The sequence below is a fragment of the Gigantopelta aegis genome, chromosome 10 (genome assembly GCF_016097555.1).
Source record: "Gigantopelta aegis isolate Gae_Host chromosome 10, Gae_host_genome, whole genome shotgun sequence".
In the NCBI taxonomy this organism is placed as follows: Eukaryota; Metazoa; Mollusca; class Gastropoda; order Neomphalida; family Peltospiridae; genus Gigantopelta; species Gigantopelta aegis.
In genome coordinates this window covers 176,579-204,117 of record NC_054708.1, presented here as the reverse complement: position 1 = coordinate 204,117, position 27,539 = coordinate 176,579, and the positions used below count along the sequence as shown (strand labels likewise).

The 27,539-nt window shown below is 35.7% G+C and overlaps 1 protein-coding gene across 2 annotated transcripts in view; it reads left to right on the top strand.

Annotated features, from left to right (window-relative positions):
• Positions 1 to 27,539, top strand: part of LOC121382945 — a 211,391-nt gene that overhangs the window by 50,475 nt on the left and 133,377 nt on the right. The window contains exons 13-26 of one of the 2 annotated variants that reach the window (XM_041512632.1): positions 747 to 907; positions 1,501 to 1,515; positions 5,311 to 5,423; positions 7,174 to 7,326; positions 9,196 to 9,355; positions 9,988 to 10,178; positions 10,369 to 10,587; positions 11,863 to 11,977; positions 12,955 to 13,221; positions 13,535 to 13,792; positions 14,713 to 14,957; positions 17,727 to 17,819; positions 22,893 to 23,309; positions 23,929 to 24,005. In XM_041512632.1, the coding sequence (XP_041368566.1) occupies positions 747 to 907; positions 1,501 to 1,515; positions 5,311 to 5,423; positions 7,174 to 7,326; positions 9,196 to 9,355; positions 9,988 to 10,178; positions 10,369 to 10,587; positions 11,863 to 11,977; positions 12,955 to 13,221; positions 13,535 to 13,792; positions 14,713 to 14,957; positions 17,727 to 17,819; positions 22,893 to 23,309; positions 23,929 to 24,005 (2,484 nt within the window). The remainder of the gene's footprint in view (positions 1 to 746; positions 908 to 1,500; positions 1,516 to 5,310; positions 5,424 to 7,173; positions 7,327 to 9,195; positions 9,356 to 9,987; positions 10,179 to 10,368; positions 10,588 to 11,862; positions 11,978 to 12,954; positions 13,222 to 13,534; positions 13,793 to 14,712; positions 14,958 to 17,726; positions 17,820 to 22,892; positions 23,310 to 23,928; positions 24,006 to 27,539) is intronic. The other variant, XM_041512633.1, reaches the window with a different exon arrangement.

Below are 27,539 nucleotides of genomic sequence, written 5' to 3'. Positions count from 1 at the left end.
AACCCGACAGTACCCCTTTTAACAATGTTCTGGTTAAATAGACTTAAGTAGGTGCTGACAGGTTTCTTAGAGATTAATATGTAAAACATGTGTGTTACTGCGAACTGGAAAATGGTCATCCATAATCTTTTTTATCTGGAGCATATCTTTCTTATCAGTTCATTAACATGTAGATTTATCACATTACTGCAGATTAAAGGAAACCATGTCCTGGCCTTATCTTCATTATGACTTCATGTAGGATCATCAAACATACATGTATGCAGGTACAACTTAGTTACCATAACTAGGTCAGTGCGACCTATTTTTCATGGAATACTGTACATTAAAGGAAATCCTTGTCCGGGTCATATCTTATCGATTCATACTGGATCATCAAACCTTGAATGCATGTACAACTTGAGATAGTTGTGTGTCGCATGCCATAACTAGGTCAATGCGACCTACTTTTCAAGCATTATTACTGCATATTAAAGGAAATCATTGTCCGGGCCATATCTTCCTTATCAATTCATACAGGATCATCAAACCTTGCATGAAAGTACAATGTATAACTTGCAATGTCAGTGTGTTGTTTATCATAAGCAGGTCACCGCAACCTACTATCATGTTACGATGTACCTCAACGGTACTCTTACTTCACCAACTGATGTGTTTTAAAATTTGAGCATGAAACTGACTTTTAATATTTTTTAATGAAGGCTGGTTCCGGCTACAGACTACCTCTCTTCGATATATAATTACAGAGTAAACGACACTGACAGCATCTACAATGGCTGGTGTCCCGGCGTTGACGTGCCGCGTGTCCCGCTCTCCACAGACTGTGCGTGTCTGTCGGCCGAACGTCTGCAGTGTTCCCCGGGCCTCGGCTCACACACCTGCCACCTCTACAGCGCCTACCACAACGGTAAGACTTGTGTAGGCGTGTCTTCTCCAGACACCATCTGTCAGTGAACCGTTTCGCTCATATTAATATACACTGATGGTTCAGGTCAGGGATCGAAATAAGAAGAAAAACAAGACCTGTTGCTGGTATTATTATTATTTTTTAAATAGCAGGTCAAACGAAAAATGACCTACTAAGAAAACAAATATGGCCTGCTGGAAAAAAGCCAGTACATGTTGAGGGGAGAGTTTGGGATAGAGGGTGAAAATTAGGACCTCTGAGATGTATTTTGGAGCATTATGAATAACAGAATCCCGAGTTAAACAGCGGATACGATAATCATACATACATGTACATCTCTGTCTTGAAAACTCACCTGCGATGTTTCCTCATTTTAGCTGGTGAATTTGTATTTCACCTGCGACGAGTAATAAGTGGACCCCTTTTCGCAGGCCGGTGTTGTATTTTAGCTGATACTCATTGTGCCATAGAGTTACACTTTTCAGGAGATTTAGAACATTTTTCAGCTGAAAGTTGTGAGCATGTCCGTAAACCAATTAATGACTATGGTGTGTTTTCATTTACATTTGTATATGCTGTGGTGTTTCTTACAGAGACTCAAAGACCAGGTAAGTGATTTTGAAGGACAAGAAAGCATTATGCTTTGCCTGATTAGTTTGATGACTTGCTGATTTGCTTCAGCTGCTGGATATTAATGCAGAACACTCGACAGAATGCTTCAAATGAATGCAGCATTAAACAGTGTTATTGCTGATTACTGTTCAATGTATGTTTTTGTTTCTACTTTATTTTAGTTTTTCACATTTACATTTCTGCTGTCTTTTAACAACAGCTGCACGTCAATGTACACTGCACTACTTATCTGACTATGTCGGCGGGAGCCTGTCAGAGTTAGGAAATACACAAATGAGTTTCCAGAATATATGCTATTTACTTGAGCTGTGTCATTGGTTAGCAGGCCTCTGAACATTGCGAGATCGATCATTTTATTCACGCATTGCTCACGCACGTCTAATTTTGTCTAAACTAATTTTAGTTAGTGCATTAAATTAAAGGCATTATCAGGTTGTGCAAAAACAAAATGGGTTACCTGAATTTGGTTTTGCATAACCAATAAATGGATCATGCAATTTTTCAATTCACAGAGGCCTGTTGGAAATATTTAAGGAAGATAGTAATATGATGTAAAACTATCCAAGATATGTAGAAAGAGATAGTATTATATAGTAATAGTAATAGGGTGTAAAACTAGCAATGAGATGTTGAAAGGAGATATTATATTATTATAGTAATAGGGTGTACAATTATCAATGAGATGTTGAAAGGAGATATTATATTGCTGTAGTAATAGGGTGTACAATTATTAATGAGATGTTGAAAGGAGATATTATATTGTTATAGTAATATGGTTCAAAACTATCAAGGAGACGTTGAAAGAGATAATATTATATTGTAACAGTAATAGGGTGTAAAACTATCAATGACATGTTGAAAGATATAGTATTATATTGTTATAGTAATAGGGTGTAAAACTATCAAGGAGATGTTGAAAGAGATAGTAACATATTGTAATAGAAATAGGGTGTAAAACTGTCAAGGATATGTTGGAAAAAGATATTATATTGTAATAGTAATAGGGTGTAAAACTATTAATGGTATGTTGAAAGAGATAATATTATATTGTTATAGTAATAGGGCGTAAAACTATCAATGCGATGTTGAAATATTGATATTCGATTGTAATATTAATAGGGTTTAAACTATCAAGGATATGTTGAACGAGATAATATTATATTGTTATAGTAATGCAGTGTGAAAGTCAAGGATATGTTGAAAGAGGTAATATTACATTGTAATAGTAACAGTTTTTAAACTATAAAGGAGATGTTGAAAGGAAATGGTATTATATGGTAATAATACTAGGGTGTAAAACCATGGTGGAATTGTTGAAAGATGATAGTATTATATTGTAGTAATAGGGTGTAAAACTGATGGAATTGTTAAATGATGATAGTATTTAATATTATATTTTAATAGTAATAAGGTGTAAAACTGGTGGAATTGTTGAAATGTGATAGTTATACAGTATTATAATGTAAAAGATGGAGAAAGATGAATTAAGCATCTTAATTGTATTTATTATTAGATAATTGACACTGGATATTAGCTTGTTAGTATTTCTGGGCGTTTGGTTTTAATGCTTTTTTTTCATGTAGATAAACATATTTTATTTTACAAATGGGAGACATTATGTTGTTGAATGTTAATATAGTAGTATAATATATATATATATATATATATATATATATATATATATATATATATATATATATATATATATATATATAAAGCACTTGGCATTGGCAAATAGTTGGTTTGAAGGAAGCTATACTAAACCAGGGCTTTAGATCTCACTCATGTGGGCACAACAGTTTGTTTTTGTCTGTTCTGCATACACTGATGTTTGGATAGCACAGTACTTAATGTTATTAATAGCTGGTAAAAAGACGTTAAAACATGTAGATATCCAGAAATGTGTTTCAGATTACTTTAAACTATTTATAGCTTAACATGAAAGGTTTTCAGGTCAGCAAACATTTTCATAATTTAAGCATGATTATTTTGAACATACTTATTTGTTGCAATCTAACTAGTTACTAAACAGAAACATCACACCTTCACTATAGTAAAATGACGAGAGTAAAATGAATATACTTATTTGTTGCAATCTAACTAGTTACTAAACAGAAACATCACACCTTCACTATAGTAAAATGACGAGAGTAAAATGAATATACTTATTTGTTGCAATCTAACTAGTTACTAAACAGAAACATCACACCTTCACTATAGTAAAATGAATATACTTATTTGTTGCAATCTAACTAGTTACTAAACAGAAACATCACACCTTCACTATAGTAAAATGACGAGAGTAAAATGAATATACTTATTTGTTGCAATCTAACTAGTTACTAAACAGAAACATCACACCTTCACTATAGTAAAATGACGAGAGTAAAATGAATATACTTATATGTTGCAATCTAACTAGTTACTAAACAGAAACATCACACCTTCACTATAGTAAAATGACGAGAGTAAAATGATCATACTTATCTGGTGCAATCTTACTAGTTACTAAACAGAAACATCACATCTTCACTATAGTAAAATGACGAGAGTAAAATGAACATACTTATTTGGTGCAATCTTACTAGTTACTAAAAAGAAACATCACACCTTCACTATAGTAAAATGACGAGAGTAAAATGAACATACTTATTTGGTGCAATCTAGCTAGTTACTAAACAGAAACATCACACGTTCACTATAGTAAAATGACGAGAGTAAAATGAACATACTTATTTGGTGCAATCTAACTAGTTACTAAACAGAAACATCACACCTTCACTATAGTAAAATGACGAGAGTAAAATGAACATACTTATTTGGTGCAGTCTAACTAGTTACTAAACAGAAACATCACATCTTCACTATAGTCAAATGACGAGAGTAAAATGAACATACTTATTTGGTGCAATCTAACTAGTTACTAAACAGAAACATCACAACTTCACTATAGTCAAATGATGACAGTAAAATGAAATTGACGGAGCGTGAAGTCAACAATGGATGATGGGTGGAGTGAAATGGTGGAGGGTGAAGACAAGTATATATAGGTGGAGAGTGAAGTGAAATGGTGGAGGGCTTAGGCGAATGATGGTGGTGCAGGGAAATGTTGGAGGGTGAAGACAAGTATATATAGGTGGAGAGTGAAGTGAAATGGTGGAGGGCTTAGGCGAATGATGGTGGTGCAGGGAAATGTTGGAGGGTGAAGAGAAATAGATTGAAAGTGAAGTGAAATGGCCTCAGATTACAGTTATCTTCCCATTTGGTTGTCCAAAATCCGGAAATTTGAACGCGCAAGTAGTCTGCTGTTTGACTGTGATTATTTCATGGCAGACAGCTATGAAGTGGCAACTGGTTTGACTGAAGTGACAGGGGATAGCATGTAGTTCGCAAACATGTGTCACTTGTTGACATTGAAGACTTGTTTGTGGTAATTCCGGCCCACGAAAAAGTAGTGCTTTTTGTGTAAAATGGGTGTACTCCGGCCTGGTTTAGAGGGTGTGTCTGTTTAAACCAATATGCTGGGAGAAAGAGCTGGACAACAGGGGTTGTCCTTTTCAGGGTATGTGTCCCCCATGCAGGCAAAGGTACATACAAAACTTCACAGGCCTGCTGATATTAATAAAAATGTTATAGCCACTAAGGCTATATAGAAACATATAGCGAAATTAATTGTGGTCCGAGGCCAAATGGATGGATGATACAGATAAATGGATAGAATGTAATATACTATGCTACTAGTTAAACGTGTTTTCTGTGCAACATTGTAGATAATGACGTGACCAGCCTGTTGAAGCAGAACGCGAGACACCCGCTGAACTGTTTCAGAGCCGTGACCGCCGTCGACGAGTTCGTGTATGATCACACGGCTGAAGCACCATCTGTATGTTGTTTGACATTTTACTCGCTGCGTGTTATTTGACAGTGTTAATTTTATTGCCTGCATGTTGTTTGACATTTTACATTTTATTCGCTGTGTGTTATTTTACATTTTACTGGCTGCGTATTATTTGACTGTTAATTTTATTGGCTGCATGTTGTTTGACATTTTACAATTTATTCGCTGTGTTATTTTACATTTTACTGGCTGCGTATTATTTGACATTTTACTTGACATTTTACATTTTACTGGATGAATGCTATTTGACATTTTACTGGCTGTATGTTATTTTACATTTTATTGCTTACATGCTATTTGACATTTTACATTTTCTGGCTGCATGTTATTTTACATTTTTTTATTCTACTGGCTGCATGTTATTTGACAATTTGTGCGCTGAGGTGTCGTTAAACATTCATTCATTCATTCATTCATTCATTCATTTTGTATTTGACATTTCACATTTTAATGGCTGCCTGTTATTTACCATTTTACCGGCTGTTTATTATTTTGACATTTCACATTTTAATGGCTGCCTGTTATTTACCATTTTACCGGCTGTTTATTATTTTGACATTTCACATTTTAATGGCTGCCTGTTATTTACCATTTTACCGGCTGTTTATTATTTTGACATTTTACAAACAGGGTGCGGGATGTAGCCCAGTGGTAAAGCGCTAACGTGATGTACGGTCGGTTTGTGATCGATCCCTGTCGGTGGGCCTATTGGGCTATTTCTGTTTCCAGCCAGTGCACCACGACTGGTATATCAAAAGTCCGTGGTATGTGCTATCCTGTCTGTGGGATGATGCATATGAAAGATTTCTTGCTACTAATGGAAAAAATGTAGTCGGTTTCCTCTCTAAGACTACATGTCAGAATTACCAAATGATTGACACCCAGTAGCCGATGATGAATAAATCAATGTGCCCTAGTGGCATCGTTAAACAAATCAAAATTTAACGTTAATTACCATTTTACCGGCTGTATATTTTACATTTTTCACACATTTTGTTTGCATAGATTGATTACTCAGAATATATATATAAAAAAAGTAGGAATAAGTGAAAATATGTTTAACTATTTTTAATGGACTGCAGGATTAAACTAGTAACAGGTTAATGCTGTAGGCTGTCCTGTTCAGGGTGAATTGGGAATTTTTCCATTCACATCTTGACAGGATAAAACTAGTAACAGGTTAATGCTGTAGGCTGTCCTGTTCAGGGTGAATTGGGAATTTTTCCATTCACATCTTGACAGGATAAAACTAGTAACAGGTTAATGCTGTAGGCTGTCCTGTTCAGGGTGATTTGTGAATTTGCCCATTCACATCTTGACAGGATAAAACTAGTAACAGGTTAATGCTGTAGGCTGTCCTGTCCAGGGTGAATTGGGAATTTGCCCATTCACATCTTGACAGGATAAAACTAGTAACAGGTTAATGCTGTAGGCTGTCCTGTTCAGGGTGAATTGGGAATTTTCCCATTCACATCTTGACATGATAAAACTAATAACAGATTAATGCTGTAGGCTGTCCTGTTCAGGGTGATTTGGGAATTTGCCCATTCACATCTTGACAGGATAAAACTAGTAATAGGTTAATGCTGTAGGCTGTCCTGTTCAGGGTGATTTGGGAATTTGTCCATTCACATCTTGACAGGATAAAGTCAGTAATGTAGACTTCACTAAAGTTCTTGTTATTATCTATGTTTTTATTATTGTCTTTATATCTGGTTTATGTATATATTTTTAGCTTCCAGTTAATTACCCAGAACCTTGGACAGACGAAAATGCTCGAAATTACTGTGAACAGGAACTGCAGTCGTCACCGCTGGCAACAATCTGTGAAAACGTTACCCAGGTTCAAGTTGAAGAGAAAATACTAGACTGCATGAATGACATCCGAGTGAGTGTTCCAACAGTTCTATTAGTTGAGATTTATTATAAGGTGTTTAATATTAAACAAATAACATCGTCTGTTTGTTTCGGATTGGTTGTGGTTTATTATAGTTCTATTAGTTGAGATTTATTATAAGGTGTTTAATATTTAAACAAATAACATCGTCTGTTTGTTTTGGATTGGTTGTGGTTTATCATAAGGTGCTCAATATCTTTAAAAATAAGATTATCTGGTTGTTTTGTATTAGTTGTGATTTGATATAAGGCATTGCTTGGTTGTTTTGTATTAGTTGTGATTTGATATAAGGCAATGATTGGTTGTTTTGTATTAGTTGTGATTTGATATAAGGCATTGTTTGGTTGTTTTGTATTAGTTGTGATTTGAGATAAGGCATTGTTAGGTTGTTTTGTGTTAGTTGTGATTTGATATAAGGCATTGTTTGGTTGTTTTGTGTTAGTTGTGATTTGATATAAAGCATTGTTTGGTTGTTTTGTGTTAGTTGTGATTTGATATAAGGAATTGTTTGGTTGTTTTGTGTTAGTTGTGATTTGATATACAACATTGTTTGGTTGTTTTGTGTTAGTTGTGATTTGATATAAGGCATTGTTTGGTTGTTTTGTATTAGTTGTGATTTGATATAAGGCATTGTTTGGTTGTTTTCATAATACAACAGGCTCTAATGATGGATCGAAAGGTTCCATATTACACACTCAAACCAAATCACAGACCTCGTTCTGAAAACAGTTGAGGAGAGAGGTTACCTGCTTTCCTAACACAGATTACGGGGAGCCATTTTAGATATTACTAAGTTAGTACCATATCAATTCACATGTTAAAGGGAGGTAAGAATTGCTCCCCTTGAACTAGTCTCGGGTGAGTGAGACTAGTTCAAGTGGAGGTCTGGAATCATAATATTTTGTTATTAGACAAAAAAAAAAAAAAAAAAACCCCAAAACAACAACCCCAAAACAGTTGAATATTTCTACTAACAAATGTGATCGAATTAAGTAACTGATAATTAATGTGTCATTGTTCTAGCAAAATGAAAATAATAATTAGTATTAACTGGTATGATTCTGTTCAAGAACTAAGCAATGCTTTGACTGATTGCTTACAAAGGGTGCTACACGAGTTGATGTTCAGTCATACGCTAAAGGTGAAACAAGTGACCAACCAGTTGCTAAGTGACCTTATATGGAAGATATATATAATATACATTCAACAATAGAAGTATTCCACCTGAAGTGAATTATGACAATACGCATGTTAGTGTCTTCACATCTGGTGTGTGATTTTGTTTTTGAAATCACATTCGTTTCAAAATGTGACAGTGACTTCTTTCTACCGCTAACGACTTGATCACTTGAGCTAACATTTGGTGAGAACATGCTCCACTTCGTTGGCCAGATTTCTAACTCACAAAGATGCTACTTTTCTGTATTTATTAAATTAAATTAATATATACATTTTACTCTTTTAACTCTATTCATGAATTTTGACTAGTGAAGTATGATTCATGTAAAGTCACAAAATTGTTAAAATTACAGTCGTGGTTAAAATTACAATTGTGGTTAAAATTAAAGTCGTGGTTTAAAGTACAGTTATTGTTAAAAGTTAAAATAGCAAAGTTGTGATTAAAATAACATGGAAAGTAACAAAACTGTTAAAATTACAGTCATTGTTAAAAGTACAGTTGTGGTTAAAACTTAAAATAGCGAAGTTGTGGTTAAAATAACAAAGTTGTGGTTAAAATAGCAAAGTGGTGTTAACAGAGATAAGTTGTGGTTAAAATTAACAAATATAAAATGGTTTTTTATTTATAATAACAAAGTGGTGGTTAATATGAAATGAATTGTTTCAATTTGTTTCCGACAGTGGACCAATGACAGCCGGTGGTCGCGAGCGCTGGTAGACTCCCTGGAGGAGGCGTGCCTATACGAACTAGCGTACAACACTCGGTGGCAGGTCGAGCGAACGATGGCCATTCAGCAGATTTGTCCAAACTTCTGCAGCGGCAACGGAAAATGTGTCACAGGTGAAACATATCACACTACTAACAACCAACAATCAACCCACTGTCCTCAACATACATCTCAGATAGCTGAAGTGTGTGCCAAGGACATCGTGCTTGAACCTTAATTAGATATTCATTGGTGTTAACTGTTGATGAATTGTTTTTCAGCTGTGTATATCTGTGATGAACAATTCATTGGTGTTGACTGTTGATCGATTGTGTTTTTCAGCTGTGTGTGTCTGTGATGAACCATTCCTTGGTGTTGACTGTTGATGAATTGTGTTTTTCAGCTGTGTATCTGTGATGAACCATTCGTTGTTGTTGACTGTTGATGAATAGTTTTTCAGCTGTGTGTATCTGTGATGAGCCATTCCTTGGTGTTGACTGTTGATGAATTGTGTTTTTCAGCTGTTTTGTATCTGTGATGAGCCATTCCTTGGTATTGACTGTTGATGAATTGTGTTTTTCAGCTGTGTGTATCTGTGATGAGCCATTCCTTGGTGTTGACTGTTGATGGATTGTGTTTTTCAGCTGTGTGTATCTGTGATGAGCCATTCCTTGGTGTTGACTGTTGATGGATTGTGTTTTTCAGCTGTGTGTATTTATGATGAGCCATTCCTTGGTGTTGACTGTTGATGAATTGTGTTTTTCAGCTGTTTGTATCTGTGATGAGCCATTCATTGGTGTTGACTGTTCCGTTGACTCGAGGTCTGCCCCAGTCATCACGAGAGTCGCAGACAACGGTCTGTGTAACTTGCTCATTTCCCAGTGTCGCACGGTCGTCGTGTATGGACACACATTTGTCAAGAGCAGACAACTGCGGTGCTACTACAGAAGAATAAATGTAAGAAATTCAGATGTTTCAGAAAACCAAATATACTTATTATTTTGTTACCTTTTCAGACTGAGAATACTGCTTGTAAATGAATGCATGAGATTAATAATTTTAGATTCTGTTAATGGCATTGTTCGTGTGTACCTGAAATACTGTGGGTTTAGATAATTTAATTTCAGTCTATTTGTTGTCTGTTTAGGTGTCTGAGTCTGGGTACAGCAAGGTGAGTGAGTGGGAGGAGGCGGTGTCCACCGTGTTTGTGAGTGACAGCCGCGTCGAGTGTGAACTACCGGCCGCGGGATACTACATCGTCAGCGTGGAAAACACCCTGCTCACCCGCAGTGCCTCAGTGCTGTACATCGCCCACGACCCCGTCTGTTACAACTGTGACGCCAAACACGGAAACTGTACACAGAAGGTAACAATGTCTTATTAAGTTGAACTGTACACAGAAGGTAACAATATCTTATTAAGTTAAACTGTACACAGAAGGTAACAATGTCTTATTACGTTAAACTGTACACATAAAGTAACAATGTCTTATTGAGTTAAACTGTACACAGAAGGTAACAATGTCTTATTAAGTTGAACTGTACACAGAAGGTAACAATATCTTATTAAGTTAAACTGTACACAGAAGGTAACAATGTCTTATTACGTTCAACTGTACACATAAAGTAACAATGTCTTATTGAGTTAAACTGTACACAGAAGGTAACAATGTCTTATTAAGATGAACTGTACACATAAAGTAACAATGTCTTATTGAGTTAAACTGTACACAGAAGGTAACAATGTCTTATTAAGTTGAACTGTACACAGAAGGTAACAATATCTTATTAAGTTAAAATGTACACAGAAGGTGACAATATCTTATTACGTTAAACTGTACACATAAAGTAACAATGTCTTATTGAGTTAAACTGTACACAGACGGTAACAACGTCTTATTAAGTTGAACTGTACACAGAAGGTAACAATGTCTTATTAAGTTGAACTGTACACAGAAGGTAACAATGTCTTATTAAGTTGAACTGTACACAGAAGGTAACAATATCTTATTAAGTTAAACTGTACACAGAAGGTAACAATGTCTTATTACGTTAAACTGTACACATAAAGTAACAATGTCTTATTGAGTTAAACTGTACACAGAAGGTAACAATGTCTTATTAAGTTAAACTGTACACAGAAGGTAACAATGTCTTATTAAGTTGAACTGTACACAGAAGGTAACAATATCTTATTAAGTTAAACTGTACACAGAAGGTGACAATATCTTATTACGTTAAACTGTACACATAAAGTAACAATGTCTTATTGAGTTAAACTGTACACAGAAGGTAACAATGTCTTTATTAAGTTAAACTGTACACATAAGGTAACAATATCTTATTAAGTTGAACTGTACACAGAAGGTAACAATGTCTTATTAAGTTAAACTGTACACAGAAGGTAACAATGTCTTATTAAGTTAAACTGTACACATAAAGTAACAATGTCTTATTAAGTTAAACTGTACAGAGAAGATAACTGTGTCTTTATTAAGTTAAACAATATGCAGGAGACAACAATGTTTTATTAAGTATTTCAAGTGTTTCCAAGTGCTACTATAATATGGCCGGGCTCTAACTCAGTCAGTAAAGCACTCAAATATTTTCGTTTGTGGAAGTTTAATTGTTTGTGTTTGCAGGATGACACGTGTGTGATTGATGGGAAATGCTGGACTCACCTACAGGTTAATCCAGATAACTTTTCTCAGATCTGCAGCGCAAGCCAGAATAAAACATCATGGAGCCCAAGAATAAGTAAGTTGTGACAAATATACATTTAAGTAAAACAAAAATTAAAAACAAACAGAAATAACCTAAAAATAACCTCAAAATAACTGGAAATAACCTCACAATGACAGGAAATAACCTCAATATACTCATGTTCACATCTTTGATAAAATAACATGAAAATGAAAAGTAATAACTCACTCAACTAGGGATGTTGCAGTGAACAAATATAATCAAACATTGACAGGTTTGTTTGCAGTGAACAAATATAATCAAACATTGACAGGTTTGTTTGCAGTGAACAAATATAATCAAACATTGACAGGTTTGTTTGCAGTGAACAAATATAATCAAACATTGACAGGTTTGCTTGCATTGAACAAATATAATCAAACATTGACAGGTTTGCTTGCAATGAACAAATATAATCAAACATTGACAGGTTTGGTTATATCGATGTTATGATCGATTATAAGCATCGATAATTGATTGTGTTGGAAAATGTTTACTGTAATTATTTATCCATTTTAAATGATGGAAATGATATGAATATGTTGGAGTTGGCGTTCGTTTTCTTGTATACATAAATGAAAAGGATGTTGGTTATTAAAGGTCAATTAACTATTGATTGTCTATTCCGGTGAACATGCCCGAAAACCTGTTAAAAATTATCAAAATGTTAGGATTCATCACACGTTGTTTCTAACGACACTTGTCAGTTTGTTTGCTTTAAATTATTGTTTAAATCATTAAGTTTGTGTGTTTTCCTTATTATATTATTTTTTAGTGTTCCATAAATGTTACTATCACATACGATAGTCTAGCTCCGAGGATAGTCATTGGATTTGGCCATTTCTGGTTTTTAGGTCCCGCCAGAATCATTAACATGTTTTTTATATAGATTGTTTGGAATTCCTTTTCATAATCTTTTGCTTCCGTCCCGAAATCTGTGATTCCTGGAAGCACAGAATGATGTTTAATTCGGAGGGTTTTTTTTTTTTCAGGTCCGTGTTTGAGGTCTCAAGTCAAATGGCAGACCAATTCATCGAGTGCAATTGCTTTTCATAATCACAAGTCCACCACAGGTGTCTCATCAATTGCTGACTGCCGCTCCCTCTGTCTCCAGGAGGCCGAGTTCATGTGTCAGTCTATAGATTACAACTCGGGTACTGATGTCTGTCACCTCTCCAAATACAGACAGACTCATGTCGGACAATATTTTCTGTCGTTTGCCAATACGTTCACACACGAAGAATGGAGCTGTGAAAAGGGTTCGTCTTCATTTCTGAACATTATAGTAAACAGTTTGTTTCTTCTTCATATCACTGTAGGGCTGATACTTGTTGTATGTCTGTGTGACGCCTACTCATTTTATAAAGATAGTTCCTTGGCCATTAATAGGTTTGTTTAATATGTATCTTTCCCATAATGTTAAAATTCTAACCTGATATATCTTGTATCGAACTTTCAAACAAATAAAACAAATGCAGTCAAACAGAAAAACATTATTGATAAAATATATATCACAACAAAACAGTTTGTACAAACAAAAAACCTGTGACAATGAACCTGTTGATGTTGCAGATCCGTGTGCCGGCCACCTGATGAGATGGGATGTTGACGAAGCCGCAGTAACGGAGAACAACAACGATGTGGTCACCGACAACGTGTGGAGGGCGGACGTCTGCCGCACGCTGTGTCTCGCTCGCCTCAGCTGCAGGTCGGTCAAGTTCCAGCCGGCGCGAGGCATCTGTGTTCAGTCAGACGGGTCAAAAGACGATGATAACATCGGCTGGGTGAAGGCCCCTGGCTGGCAGTACCACGAACGAACATGCGTGGATGGTAAATCTTTCTCAACTGCAGCAGACATTTCCATTATTACTCACTTGTGATTAAGATATAATATTAATAGTAATAATAGTAATTAATAATAATAATAATAATAATAATAGACAACTTAATGGTAAATCTGAAAAACTGATAGATATTACATATGAACATTTTCTGCAGTAGATTTGAAAATTTTAAATAAAAAAATTAAGTGATCATTAAACAATTATGTCATTCTCTGAGGATGTATTATGAAATGTTCTTAGAAGGGAGAGGGAGTTGGTCAAGAATCAAAACAGTTTCAGTTTTATTTACAAAGCAAAATGCAGTCAGTAATTGCTATTATGTTCTTTATCAGATGATTTTCTGTCTAGAATATTATTTACCAAACCAAACAAAAGGCAAAACAACAGAAATCCCAATAATATCGGTTAAATTACATCATAAAGTGTGTGTGTGTGTGTGTGTGTGTGTGTGTGTGTGTGTGTGTGTGTGTGTGTTCTCATAAGGGTTACACAATTTTAAAGCTGTGGTTTTAGGATTACAAAAGGTTTCATTTGTGGGAGGTGGGGGTATAAAAAGCCATATTTGTTGAACAGCCGCTAATGTGACATAATTTTTTTACAGATACTATATATGTTTTTGTTTTTAAAAAGAAAAAAGTTATACATGATAATCTAAATGCTGTACATGAAAATGTAAAAAAAAACAGAAAGAGAAAACTTATACCTGGAAATGATAATAAAGAAAACTTATACCTGGAAATGATAATAAAGAAAACTTATACCTGGAAATGATAATAAATAAAATCTAACAGTTAGTGTCCATGTGAACATAATATGATGCAGGTGTCCATCAAGAAAAGTCTGTAAATACATGTAAATATTAGTGAAGAATCTCTGACCGTTGGTGCCCATGTTGAAATCTTCCAGGCTCTCCGTCTGATAGGCTAGGCCCAGCTGTGGACAAAGCTTCTCTTGTTGCCATGTTCAGGGCCCCGGGTAACGACAGCTTCAAGTGTGAGTTCTCTCCCTTGCCGGACACGACGAGACCGATTCGCTACGACGTCCTGTGGAGCGTTGACGGCGTGTGGACGTATGAAGATACACTTGACGACAACGTCACTGAGGAATATCTTAACGCTAATCTTGCTAATGCAGTGAAGGACGGATCAACTGTAAGTCTAGTACTCTTGTTTCTTTGACTCACCAGACTATAGTCCACCCATCCTCCTACAAAAATGTGTTTTTTTTTGTAAATCATTTTAGTTTTATTTGATGTAAGAAAAAAAGTAAAAGTGTTTTGAAAATAACAAAAATAAGTAAATAGTATAAAAAGGTGTTCCTTGTGGGAAGGACTATAAGGCGAGATACATCCAATAGCAGATGAGTCATTAATCAGTGTGCTCTAGTGGTGTCGTTATCACAGATGGACGAGAGATTGACTATCAGTAAGACTTATTGTCCAAGAAACTAGTCAAACAACAAAACATTTTAAAGCGACTATGTCTGGAATATTTTTATTATTTAAGCATTTAGAACAGAAAATCCCATTACGTTTGGTGCATATAACACGCCGCACTCCGAATTGGTTTCACTAAACTGGCTTTTCCAAGTTAAAAATAAACCCACTATTTTGAAAATGGGACACTTTTGCCGGGCTGCCTCTGGGCTAAAAATAGTACGGTTCGGCTATTGTTGCATTACAAAAACCGAGCGGATTCTAGCAGCCAATTCCTAGCAGCCAATTACGCTAGCAGCCAATTTCAGCAGACCCTCATGGCGACGATCTAAACACCGGACTCATACGCCTTTCGATTGTTACCTGTATTTCACACACGTTTATACACACTGTTATGCTAATTTTTAATTATTCACTACAACTTAAGAATTTTAGAGTTTTAAAGAGTATCTTTATATAATAACAACACAAAAACAAAATAACCAAGACTCATTTTCACAGTCTTATTGTTACTAATATCCGTATAATTACAACTTAACCGTTTTATTAAGCACTTTTATATCTGTAGTCTGTACTACGGTAATATAGGATGTCCAACTAGTATCGTATAGCCCACACCACAACACACATTATAAAAGGCGTAATGGTCCGGTGTTTAGAACGTCGCCATGCGTGTCTGCTGAAATTGGCTGCTAGCGTAATTGGCTGCTAGGAAGTGGCTGCTAGAATGCGCTCGGTATTACAAAATGGCGAGAATTGTTCTAACTGGCTAGTAAGCATTTGACGATATGCGTTAATGACGACAACTTGCGAGTGAATTAAAAGTGCAGTTATTCTTGTATTTGAACTTAGAACTTGACTGTATACGATTGAAACCAGACATTGCAGCTTTAACAAATTTATGTACAAAACATGAATATACAAAATGAATATATCGCCCCAACACAACACTACCCCAACCTTAAATTACCCCTACCCCCAAAAACCCCCCAAAAACAACAAACAAACCCAAAAATTAAAATAAATAAATAAATTAAAAAAAAAAACCCCACGTATTCCGGTGTCCATGATTTGCCAGTTTGAGTCAACAAGCCTCTAGTCAATGTCCGAGCCTTACTAAAATAATCATTTTAAACCATTTCAATTTGTATCCGTATTAACTCATCTGAAATTTACTGTCATCGCGAATACTCAGTCAATATCTTGATGAAGGAAGGAAGGAAATGTTTTAACGGCGCACTCATCACATTTTATTTACGGTTATATGGCGTCAGACATATGGTTAAGGACCACACAGATATTGAGGGAGGAAACCCGCTGTCGCCACTTCATGGGCTACTCTTTTCGATTAGCAGCAAGGGATCTTTTATATGCACCATTCCACGGCCAGGATAGCACATACCACGGCCTTGGATATACCAGTCGTGGTGCACTGGCTGGAGCGAGAAATAAGCCAATGAGCCCACCGACGGGGATCAATCCCAAACCGACCGCGCATCAAGCGAATGCTTTACCACTGGGCTACGTCCCGCCCCATATTTTGATGACGACCAGACACTAGCACATCTTGGTTGGTTAGCTGTTGACATCTCTTGCAGACATCCTAACAACAGTCCGCCACCACGCTAGTCTGTTGACATCTCTTGCAGATGGCTCTCCTACAGTTCTGCTGGTTAAATCTGTGTCATCCCTCACACCCAGTTATAGCTCATATAGCTCACATACCCGTTGTGTTGTACCATATTTACTCCTGGCGCACAACAACATAAATAACGCTTAACCCTCTAATACGGTCAGTTACACAACCGTAAACATACACTATACCCACACCCAATTATTCTATAACAATGTAACATTACCTAACAAGTTATAACACTTGATATAATGCACTATAAATAATCACCACAAATAAATGACAAATAAATAAATCGCCCTGTATTTGAGTCTTTGGGAAAAATATAGTCAAACTATCTGTTCAAAAGACTATACCTCCTAAGAGCCATTTTTCAGCTAACTTGCCTGCTGGAAACGTGCTTGGCATATGCACTGATGAACAGACAGGTGACGTTTACCTTCCCCACAGCCTGCATGTTTTTTACCTGCAGCTTACTTTCCCACTGAAGAAACTCAAAATACTGCTCATAAAAAGTTATGACAGAACCTTTTTACAATTTACCCAGTATGTTCCTACTCTACGGGATATGACAAAATATTGAGGACAGTTATGGTATAAACCCCTCTAACATCATAAAATATAAAAAAAAAAGTAATCTTTTCAGTGACATTCGTTAAACAAAACAAATTTTAACTTTATATTTAATAAAACATTCCACCTTTGTACAATTTCTTTGACGTCATAACAAATAAGTCGGTGTAAAGGTTTGTAATATTTTGTTAAGTGTGTTCAGATATTTACAAGTATTTGGGTGTGTGCAGTAATTTGAGTTGCCGCGCTGACTGTATTGTTTATAAATGTGTGTTTCAGGTGCGGTGTGCAGTCAGTGCATGTTATGCAACTAACTGTGAGGAAACCCGCGGAATCCTCGCTCTGTCACAGGAATACAAGGCACAACTGAAGGTACATTGTTTATTTATGGTACTGTGGTGTTCTATCTACTGTATGTTCAGTACCAAATCAAATCCCATAGACGACAATAGTAACATGTGGCTAAAACTCCTACCTGCAGCGTATCAATCGACATAAACGCCACGGATATAAATACTACCACCTCTCACACTTAAAGTGAATCAGAAAAAATTGGGGGTCAAGCTGCTCGTTTCTGAGATAACGCATAGCGTCTATGACTACCCTAGTTTTGCACAAAATTCGAGTACTTTTTTTTACAGGTACCCCATACATGTTTCAAGCACAAGGCTACTTAACACACTGGTACTAGATGAAATAAAATTGCTTTTTTTTTTACCCAGATGAAACTATTATTTTTTACAACCAACACACTCACATTTATAACCAATCACAGGACTTGTGGTGTTCACTTCTCTATCAAAAGTTGGGTGCACCTCGAAGTTTGACCCAGCCGGAAGTTATTTGGTCTAGTACTACCTATACTGCTAACAAACATTTTTCAAAAAGTGTCCAGCTATGTGTCTTTATGACAACCAGGGTCTGGTGTATTCTGACATAACCTGACAACCTCACTGAAACTGTTGTTTCTACAGTGCAACCTAATATAATGTACACCTCAAAAGGCATATATATTGCATGTAGTTTTGTACAAATGCAATATGTCATATTAAACAACAAAATGTTTTAAAATAAAACTCCTGAAGATATTTACTTTCAGTTGGGTGTGTGTACTCAGGTATATATGTAGAGACAACAAAGGTAGTCAGAGTACCTCTACCCCTTTAAAGAATTCCATTAAAACACATGCACTTGATTGACCCCTAGATTATGAAGACCTTAACAGGCACGTCAAAGAAATATCAGTATTAAAAAAATACACTGTCTGAGGAAGGAAACACAAACATAACTGTACCTGAATGAAGTGATGACTTAATGTCCTGAACATTAGTGTTGGGAGGAAATCCTGTATGTTGGGTGTGGGTGTCTTCAAGTTACCAGGTGTGGGAATTTCAAATCCATCGGCCATGCTGATTTTCATAATGAACCATAAAAACCATTGGCAGCCACCAATATTCGTGACTGTATTTTATTTATAGCCTACTGTAGTTGGAGGTTTTAATAGTTGTCATATCTGGAATTATCATGCAGCTTTCACACATTTATTTTTGATTAATTACTGAAAAAAGCTATTTTTAAATGACAAAATTACCCGAACATCTATTTTCTTGCATTATTTTCTAATCCGGATGAATACAATATGTATATTGGATGTATGCCTACAATCTGTAATCCAGCATTTTATTTAGCTAGTAACATTAGGTAATACAGCTTTAACAATAAAATAAATTATCAACTTAAACCAAGGCAGATTATCAAATCTGAAAAACATGGTTCTGAATCTAGTATAAACTCAAAATGCTCTTCATGAGAGCTAACTAAGTGATTATTAAGAAAGAAAAAAAAATGATCTGGAGATCTAAGTATATGTTTAGCAACCTTATTGTTATGTATAAATTAGAACAGAAGGCACAATAGTGACAACAAATTTAATTATGTTTTTGGTAAAGTTTTTCTTGAAATTTACTTTAAATTTTGCATAAAACTACAAATTTGTCTAAAATATAACTTAGCACCCTATAAATATGTCAAAATTACAATAAAAATCAAGTTCTTTACAAATTTGAGTTTTCAGAATTTCATACATGAAAAATTAACAATGTTAATGGAAACTAAAGACATTAACCCACTATTGGCACATGCTATTTTTAATATAAAAATAAATTGCTATTAATACCTTAGTTCAGGTTGCCTATATATAATACCATATTTAAGAGCAGTTGTATATGGCAGGTCAAATACCATGTAAAACGAAATTATTGAAATCTTTACAGGATGAATTATAGGCCAAAACCAACTTTTCTTCAGTGCTAACTTTGATTCAAACTCCATTCAGAGCCATGTACAGAGATTATTGTCAAGGTCAAGGTCACTGTGAACTTGCATTGTCGAGTGATGGCTAATTAATCAACCAGTATAGTTTAATTAAATAAAATGACAAAATCATAATATTTGTTATTATGCACTGAATATGTGCTATAGGGTGTATACTACCAAATCAAATCCCATAGACGGCAATAGTAACATATGTGGCTAAAACTCCTACCTGCAGCGTATCAATCGACATAAACGCCACGGATATAAATACTACCACCTCTCACACTTAAAGTGAATCAGAAACAATTGGGGGTCAAGCTGCTCGTTTCTGAGATAACGGATAGCGTCTATGACTACCCTAGTTTTGCACAAAATTCGAGTACTTTTTTTTACAGGTACCCCATACATGTTTCAAGCACAAGGCTACTTAACACACTGGTACTAGATGAAATAAAATTGCATTTTTTTTTTACCCAGATGAAACTATTATTTTTTACAACCAACACACTCACATTTATAACCAATCACAGGACTTGTGGTGTTCACTTCTCTATCAAAAGTTGGGTGCACCTCGAACTTTGACCCAGCCGGAAGTTATTTGGTCTAGTACTACCTTCATAGCTGAAGGTACACTATTTATTGTGGTGTTCTATCTACTGTATGTTCATAGCTGAAGGTACTCTGTTTATCGTGGTGTTCTATCTACCGTATGCTCATAGCTGAAGGTACACTATTTATTGTGGTGTTCTATCTACTGTATGTTCATAGCTGAAGGTACTCTGTTTATCGTGGTGTTCTATCTACCGTATGCTCATAGCTGAAGGTACACTATTTATTTTGGTGTTCTATCTACTGTATGTTCATAGCTGAAGGTATACTGATTATCGTGGTGTTCTTTCTACTGTATGTTCATAGCTGAAGGTGCTCTGTTTATCGTGGGGTTCTATCTACCGTATGCTCATAGCTGAACGTACACTATTTATTGTGGTGTTCTATCTACTGTATGTTCATAGTTGAAGCTTCTCTGTTTATTGTGGTGTTCTATCTACCGTATGTTCATAGTTCAAGTTGAAGGTTCACTGTTTATCCTGGTGTCCTATCTACCGTATGTTCATAGCTGAAGGTACACTGTTTATCGTTGTGTTCTATCTACCATATGTTCATAGCTGAAGGTACACTATTTTTCGTAGTGTTCTATCTACCGTATGTTCATAGCTGAAGGTACACTGTTTATTGTGGTGTTCTATCTACTATATGTTCATAGCTGAAGGTACACTGGTTATCGTGGTGTTCTATCTCTCGTATGTTCATATCTGATGGTACACTGTTTTTCGTAGTGTTCTATCTACCGTATGTTCATAGCTGAAGGTACACTGTTTATTGTGGTGTTCTATCTACTATATGTTCATAGCTGAAGGTACACTGCTTATCGTGGTGTTCTATCTATCGTATGTTCATATCTGAAGGTACACTGTTTATTGTGGTGTTCTATCTACTGTATGTTCATAGCTGAAGGTACAGTTTATCGTGGTGTTCTATCTATCGTATGTTCATAGTTGAAGGTACACTGTTTTTCGTAGTGTTCTATCTACCGTATGTTCATAGCTGAAGATACTCTGTTTATCGTGGTGTTCTATCTACCGTATGTTCATAGCTGAAGGTACACTGTTTATCTTGGTGTTCTATCTACTGTATGTTCATAGCTGAAGGTACTCTGCTTATCGTGGTGTCCTATGTAACATATGTTTATAGCTGAAGGTACACTGTTTATTGTGTTGTTCTATCTACTGTATGTTCATAGCTGAAGGTACACTGTTTATCGTGGTGTTCTATCTATCGTATGTTCATAGTTGAAGGTACACTGTTTATCGTGGTGCTCTAGATACTGTATGTTCATAGCTGAAGGTACACTATTTATCGTGGTGTTCTAGTTACTGTATGTTCATAACTGAAGGTACACTGTTTATTGTGGTGTTCTATCTGCCGTATGTTCATAGTTGAAGGTACCCTGTTTATCGTGGTGTCATATGTACCGTATGTTCATAGCTGAAGGTACACTGCTTATCATGGTGTCCTATCTACCGTATGTTCATAGCTGAAGGTACCCTGTTTATCGTGGTGTCCTGTCTACCGTATGTTCATAGCTGAAGGTGCACTGTTTATCGGGTGTCCTATTTAACATATGTTCATAGCTGAAGGTACACTGTTTATTGTGGTTTTCTGTCTACTGTATGTTCATAACTGAAGGTACACTGTTTATTGTGGTGTTCTATCTACCGTATGTTCATAACTGAAGGTACACTGTTTATTGTGGTGTTCTATCTACCATATGTTCATAGCTGAAGGTACACTGTTTATTGTGGTGTTCTATCTACTGTATGTTCATAGCTGAAGTTGAAGGTACACTGTTTATTGTGGTGTTCTATCTACCTTATGTTCATAGCTGAAGATACACTGTTTTTTGTGTGTTCTATGTACCGTATTTTCATAGCTGAAGGTACCCTGTTTATTGTGGTGTTCTATCTACCGTATGTTTATAGCTGAAGGTACACTGTTTATCGTGGTGTTCTAGATACTGTATGTTTATAGCTGAAGGTACATTGTTTATTGTGGTGTTCTATCTACCGTATGTTCATAGCTGAAGGTACACTGTTTATCGTGGTGTTCTATCTACCGTATGCTCATAGCTGAAGGTACACTGTTTTTTGTGTGTTCTATCTACCGTATTTTCATAGCTGAAGGTATCCTGTTTATTGTGGTGTTATATCTACCGTATGTTTATAGCTGAAAGTACACTGTTTTTGTATTCTATCTACCGTATTTTCATAGCTGAAGGTACACTGTTTATTGTGGTGTTCTATCTACCGTATGTTCATAGCTGAAGGTACACTGTTTATCCTGGTGTCCTATCTACCGTATGTTCATAGCTGAAGGAACACTGTTTTTCGTGGTGTTCTATCTAACGTATGTTCATAGCTGAAGGTACACTGTTTTTATAATGTTCTATCTACCGTATGCTCATAGCTGAAGGTACACCACTTTTATCTTAGTAAGTTGTTGGTTACTCTTAGCTAGTTTGTTAGCTATTTTCTTTTGCATCTAAACCAGATTATTATGTTTGTCTTGCAGTTAGAAAACGTGAATAGTGCTGACAAGTTACTGCTGAGAGAAGGTGAGGGTGGTGTTACCATGCCAATATATGCCACGGCTCCCCCGTATGTGCTGTGTCGCGATATCGGTCTCACTAGTCCCGACAGTTGTGAGATCCAAGTGGTGGTGGAGATAGGGAACAGTACTGATCCGATTCACTGTCCGAACGGAGACGTTATCGAGCAGGTGTCTGTCCGTATCACGCAAGACGGCCGGGAGAACAAGCTGTGTAAGATAACCGTCACGTCAGACACATGGACGTCGCGCTTCAACATCAACCTCAGGGCCAACATTGACAACAAGTACGACACCGACCACACAACGGAGATCACTCTAGCTAAGGAATATCTGGTCGACGTTGCAGTACAGAAAACTGTTGAAATCCTGAAATCTGAGGCACGTTTTATAATAAATGATTATCATTTCATGCAATTTTGGGAACATTTTGTGTTTAGTATTGTGTAGTTCATTATGTACGTTTCAGACTTTGCTACACAGTTATATTCTCAGGCATTAAACAGTAGCTGTCAATCAAATACAAATTCATTAGCAGCTGTCTGTAACAAAACGTTTGAAAAGAAAATGTTCACTACTCTTTACAACCCATTTTATCATCTAAATGCATAAACATAAAGATCATTATTTGTCTCTATATGAACTATATAAAGAACATGGCACTTTTTAAAACATAAATATATAGATGTAAATAATGCTGTGAGTAAAAACTATGACTATTGGTGTTATTGTGTGTCTGTTTCGTGAGTGTTTATTGCTGTATGCAGTACTACCTCCTCCAGATTGCAATCGCATAAGTTACTCTTACAGTATATTGTGTATTGGTATCCATCTTGAAAAATGTAATTCTACTTAAATTGGGTGTACTTGTTAATATACAGTAATAGTTTATCGGTACTCTTGCAGTGATAACTGAAAGATATAGATTTGTGGAAATTGTATTTTATATAATGTTTTCATGCATGCTTGTAGGCTATTAAAACGTTTGTTTTGTTTTTAGGTGACCATTGTGAATGTTGATACACCATCCATTTGTATGTCAGTCAATGACCCTCACATGACAACGTTTGATGGCGTGTAAGTATGATTGTATGTCAGTCATTGACCCACACATGACAACGTTTGATGTCGTGTAAGTATGATTGTGTGTCGGTCATTAACCCTCACATGACGTTTGATGGCGTATAAGTATGATTGTGTGTCGGTTATTGACCCTCACATGACAACGTTTGACAACGTTTGATGGCGTGTAAGTATGATTGTGTCAGTCATTGACCCTCGCATGACGTTTGATGGCGTGTAAGTATGATTGTGTGTTGGTTATTGACACTCACATACAACGTTTGATGGCGTGTAAGTATGATTGTGTGTCGGTTATTGACCCTCACATGACGTTTGATGGCGTGTAAGTATGATTGTGTGTCAGTCATTGACCCTTACATGACAACGTTTGATGGCGTGTAAGTATGATTGTGTGTCAGTCATTGACCCTCACATGACAACGTTTGGTGGCGTGTAAGTATGATTGTGTCAGTCATTGACCCACACATGACAACGTTACATGGTGTGTAAGTATGATTGTGTCAGTCAATGACCCACACATGACAACGTTTGATAGTGTGTAAGTATGATTGTGTCAGTTAATGACTCACACATGACAACGTTTGATGGTGTGTAAGTATGATTGTGTCAGTCATTGACCCACACATGACAACGTTTGATGGTGTGTAAGTATGATTGTGTCAGTCATTGACCCACACGTGCCAACGTTTGATGGCGTGTAAATATGATTGTATGTCTCGTCAATGACTCACACATGACAACGTTTGATGGTGTCTAAGTATGATTGTGTCAGTCAGTGACTCACACATGACAACGGTTGATGGTGTATAAGTATGGTGTATGTCAGTCAATGACTTACACATGACAACGTTTGATGGCGTGTAAGTATGGTTGTATGTCAGTCAATGACCCACACATGACAACGTTTGATGGTGTGTAAGTATGATTGTATGTCTCGTCAATGACCCACACATGACAATATTTGATGGTGTGTAAGTATGTTTGTATGTCAGTCAATGACTCACACATGACAACGTTTGATGGTGTGTAAGTATGATTGTATGTCAATCAATGACTCACACATGACAACGTTTGATGGCGTGTAAGTATGATTGTATATCAGTCAATGACCCACACATGACAACGTTAGATGGTGTGTAAGTATGATTGTGTCAGTCATTGACTCACACATGATAACGTTTGATGGCGTGTAACCCTGATTATCATCAATGTCACTGTTGGTCCTTCTCTGTGTAAATATGACATTTTTCACTATACTTCACAAATTATTTGTGACCGTTAGTCTATAGTAGTTGGGATAGTTATGTGAATTTTAAAAGGTTGACTGCATTTAGATTCAAAGTAAATAGAGCTTTCACTACACGTGTGAGTGATTGTATCACAGATAATTATCCATTAACGTGCTCTTCACTCTTATTAAATTATCTCATACTTCAATGACTTCATATTTAGTTTCAAAGTAAATAGAGCGTTCAATACATGTGTGAGTGATTGTATCACAGGTAATTACACATTAATGTGCTCTTCACTCTAATTAACTTATCTTATACTTCACTGACTTCATATTTAGTTTCAAAGTAAATAGAGCGTTCAATACATGTGTGAGTGATTGTATCACAGGTAATTACACATTAATGTGCTCTTCCCTCTTATTAACTTATCTCATACTTCACTGACTTCATATTTAGTTTGTGAGTGATTGTATCACAGATAATCACCCATTAACGTGCTCTTATTGACTTATCTCATACTTCACTGACTTCATATTTAGTTTGTGAGTGATTGTATCACAGATAATTACACATTAACGTGCTCTTATTAACTTATCTCATACTTCACGGACATCATATTTAGTTTGTGAGTGATTGTATCACAGATAATTACACATTAACGTGCTCTTCACTCTTATTAACTTATCTCATACTTCACTGACTTCATATTTAGTTTTAAAGTAAATAGAGCGTTCAATACATGTGTGAGAGATAGTATCACAGGTAATTACACATTAATGTGCTCTTCACTCTTATTAACTTATCTCATACTTCACTGACTTCATATTTAGTTTGTGAGTGATTGTATCACAGATAATCACCCATTAACGTGCTCTTATTGACTTATCTCATACTTCACTGACTTCATATTTTGTTTGTGAGTGATTGTATCACAGATAATTACCCATTAACGTGCTCTTATTAACTTATCTCATACTTCACTGACTTCATATTTAATTTGTGAGTGATTGTATCACAGATAATTACACATTAACGTGCTCTTATTAACTTATCTCATACTTCACTGACTTCATATTTAGTTTGTGAGTGATTGTATCACAGATAATTACACATTAACGTGCTCTTCACTCTTATTAACTTATCTCATACTTCACTGACTTCATATTTAGTTTTAAAGTAAATAGAGCGTTCAATACATGTGTGAGTGATAGTATCACAGGTAATTACACATTAATGTGCTCTTCACTCTTATTAACTTATCTCATACTTCACTGACTTCATATTTAGTTTGTGAGTGATTGTATCACAGATAATCACCCATTAACGTGCTCTTATTGACTTATCTCATACTTCACTGACTTCATATTTAGTTTGTGAGTGATTGTATCACAGATAATTACCCATTAACGTGCTCTTATTAACTTATCTCATACTTCACTGACTTCATATTTAATTTGTGAGTGATTGTATCACAGATAATTACACATTAACGTGCTCTTATTAACTTATCTCATACTTCACTGACTTTATATTTAGTTTGTGAGTGATTGTATCACAGATAATTACCCATTAACGTGCTCTTATTAACTTATCTCATACTTCACTGACTTCATATTTAGTTTGTGAGTGATTGTATCACAGATAATTACACATTAACGTGCTCTTATTAACTTATCTCATATTTAGTTTTAAAGTAAATAGAGCGTTCAATACATGTGTGAGAGATAGTATCACAGGTAATTACCCATTAACGTGCTCTTATTAACTTATCTCATACTTCACTGACTTCATATTTAATTTGTGAGTGATTGTATCACAGATAATTACACATTAACGTGCTCTTATTAACTTATCTCATATTTCACTGACTTCATATTTAGTTTGTGAGTGATTGTATCACAGATAATCACCCATTAACGTGCTCTTATTGACTTATCTCATACTTCACTGACTTCATATTTAGTTTGTGAGTGATTGTATCACAGATAATTACCCATTAACGTGCTCTTATTAACTTATCTCATACTTCACTGACTTCATATTTAGTTTCAAAGTAAATAGAGCGTTCAATGCATGTGTGAGTGATTGTATCACAGGTAATTACACATTAACGTGCTTTTTACTCTTATTAACTTATCTCATACTTCACTGACTTCATGTGTAGTTTCATAGAGCGTTCAATACATGTGTCAGTGATTGTATCACAGATAATTACGCATTTACACAATCACTCACACATGCATTGAACGCTCTATTTACTTTAAAACTAAATATGATGTCAGTGAAGTATGAGATA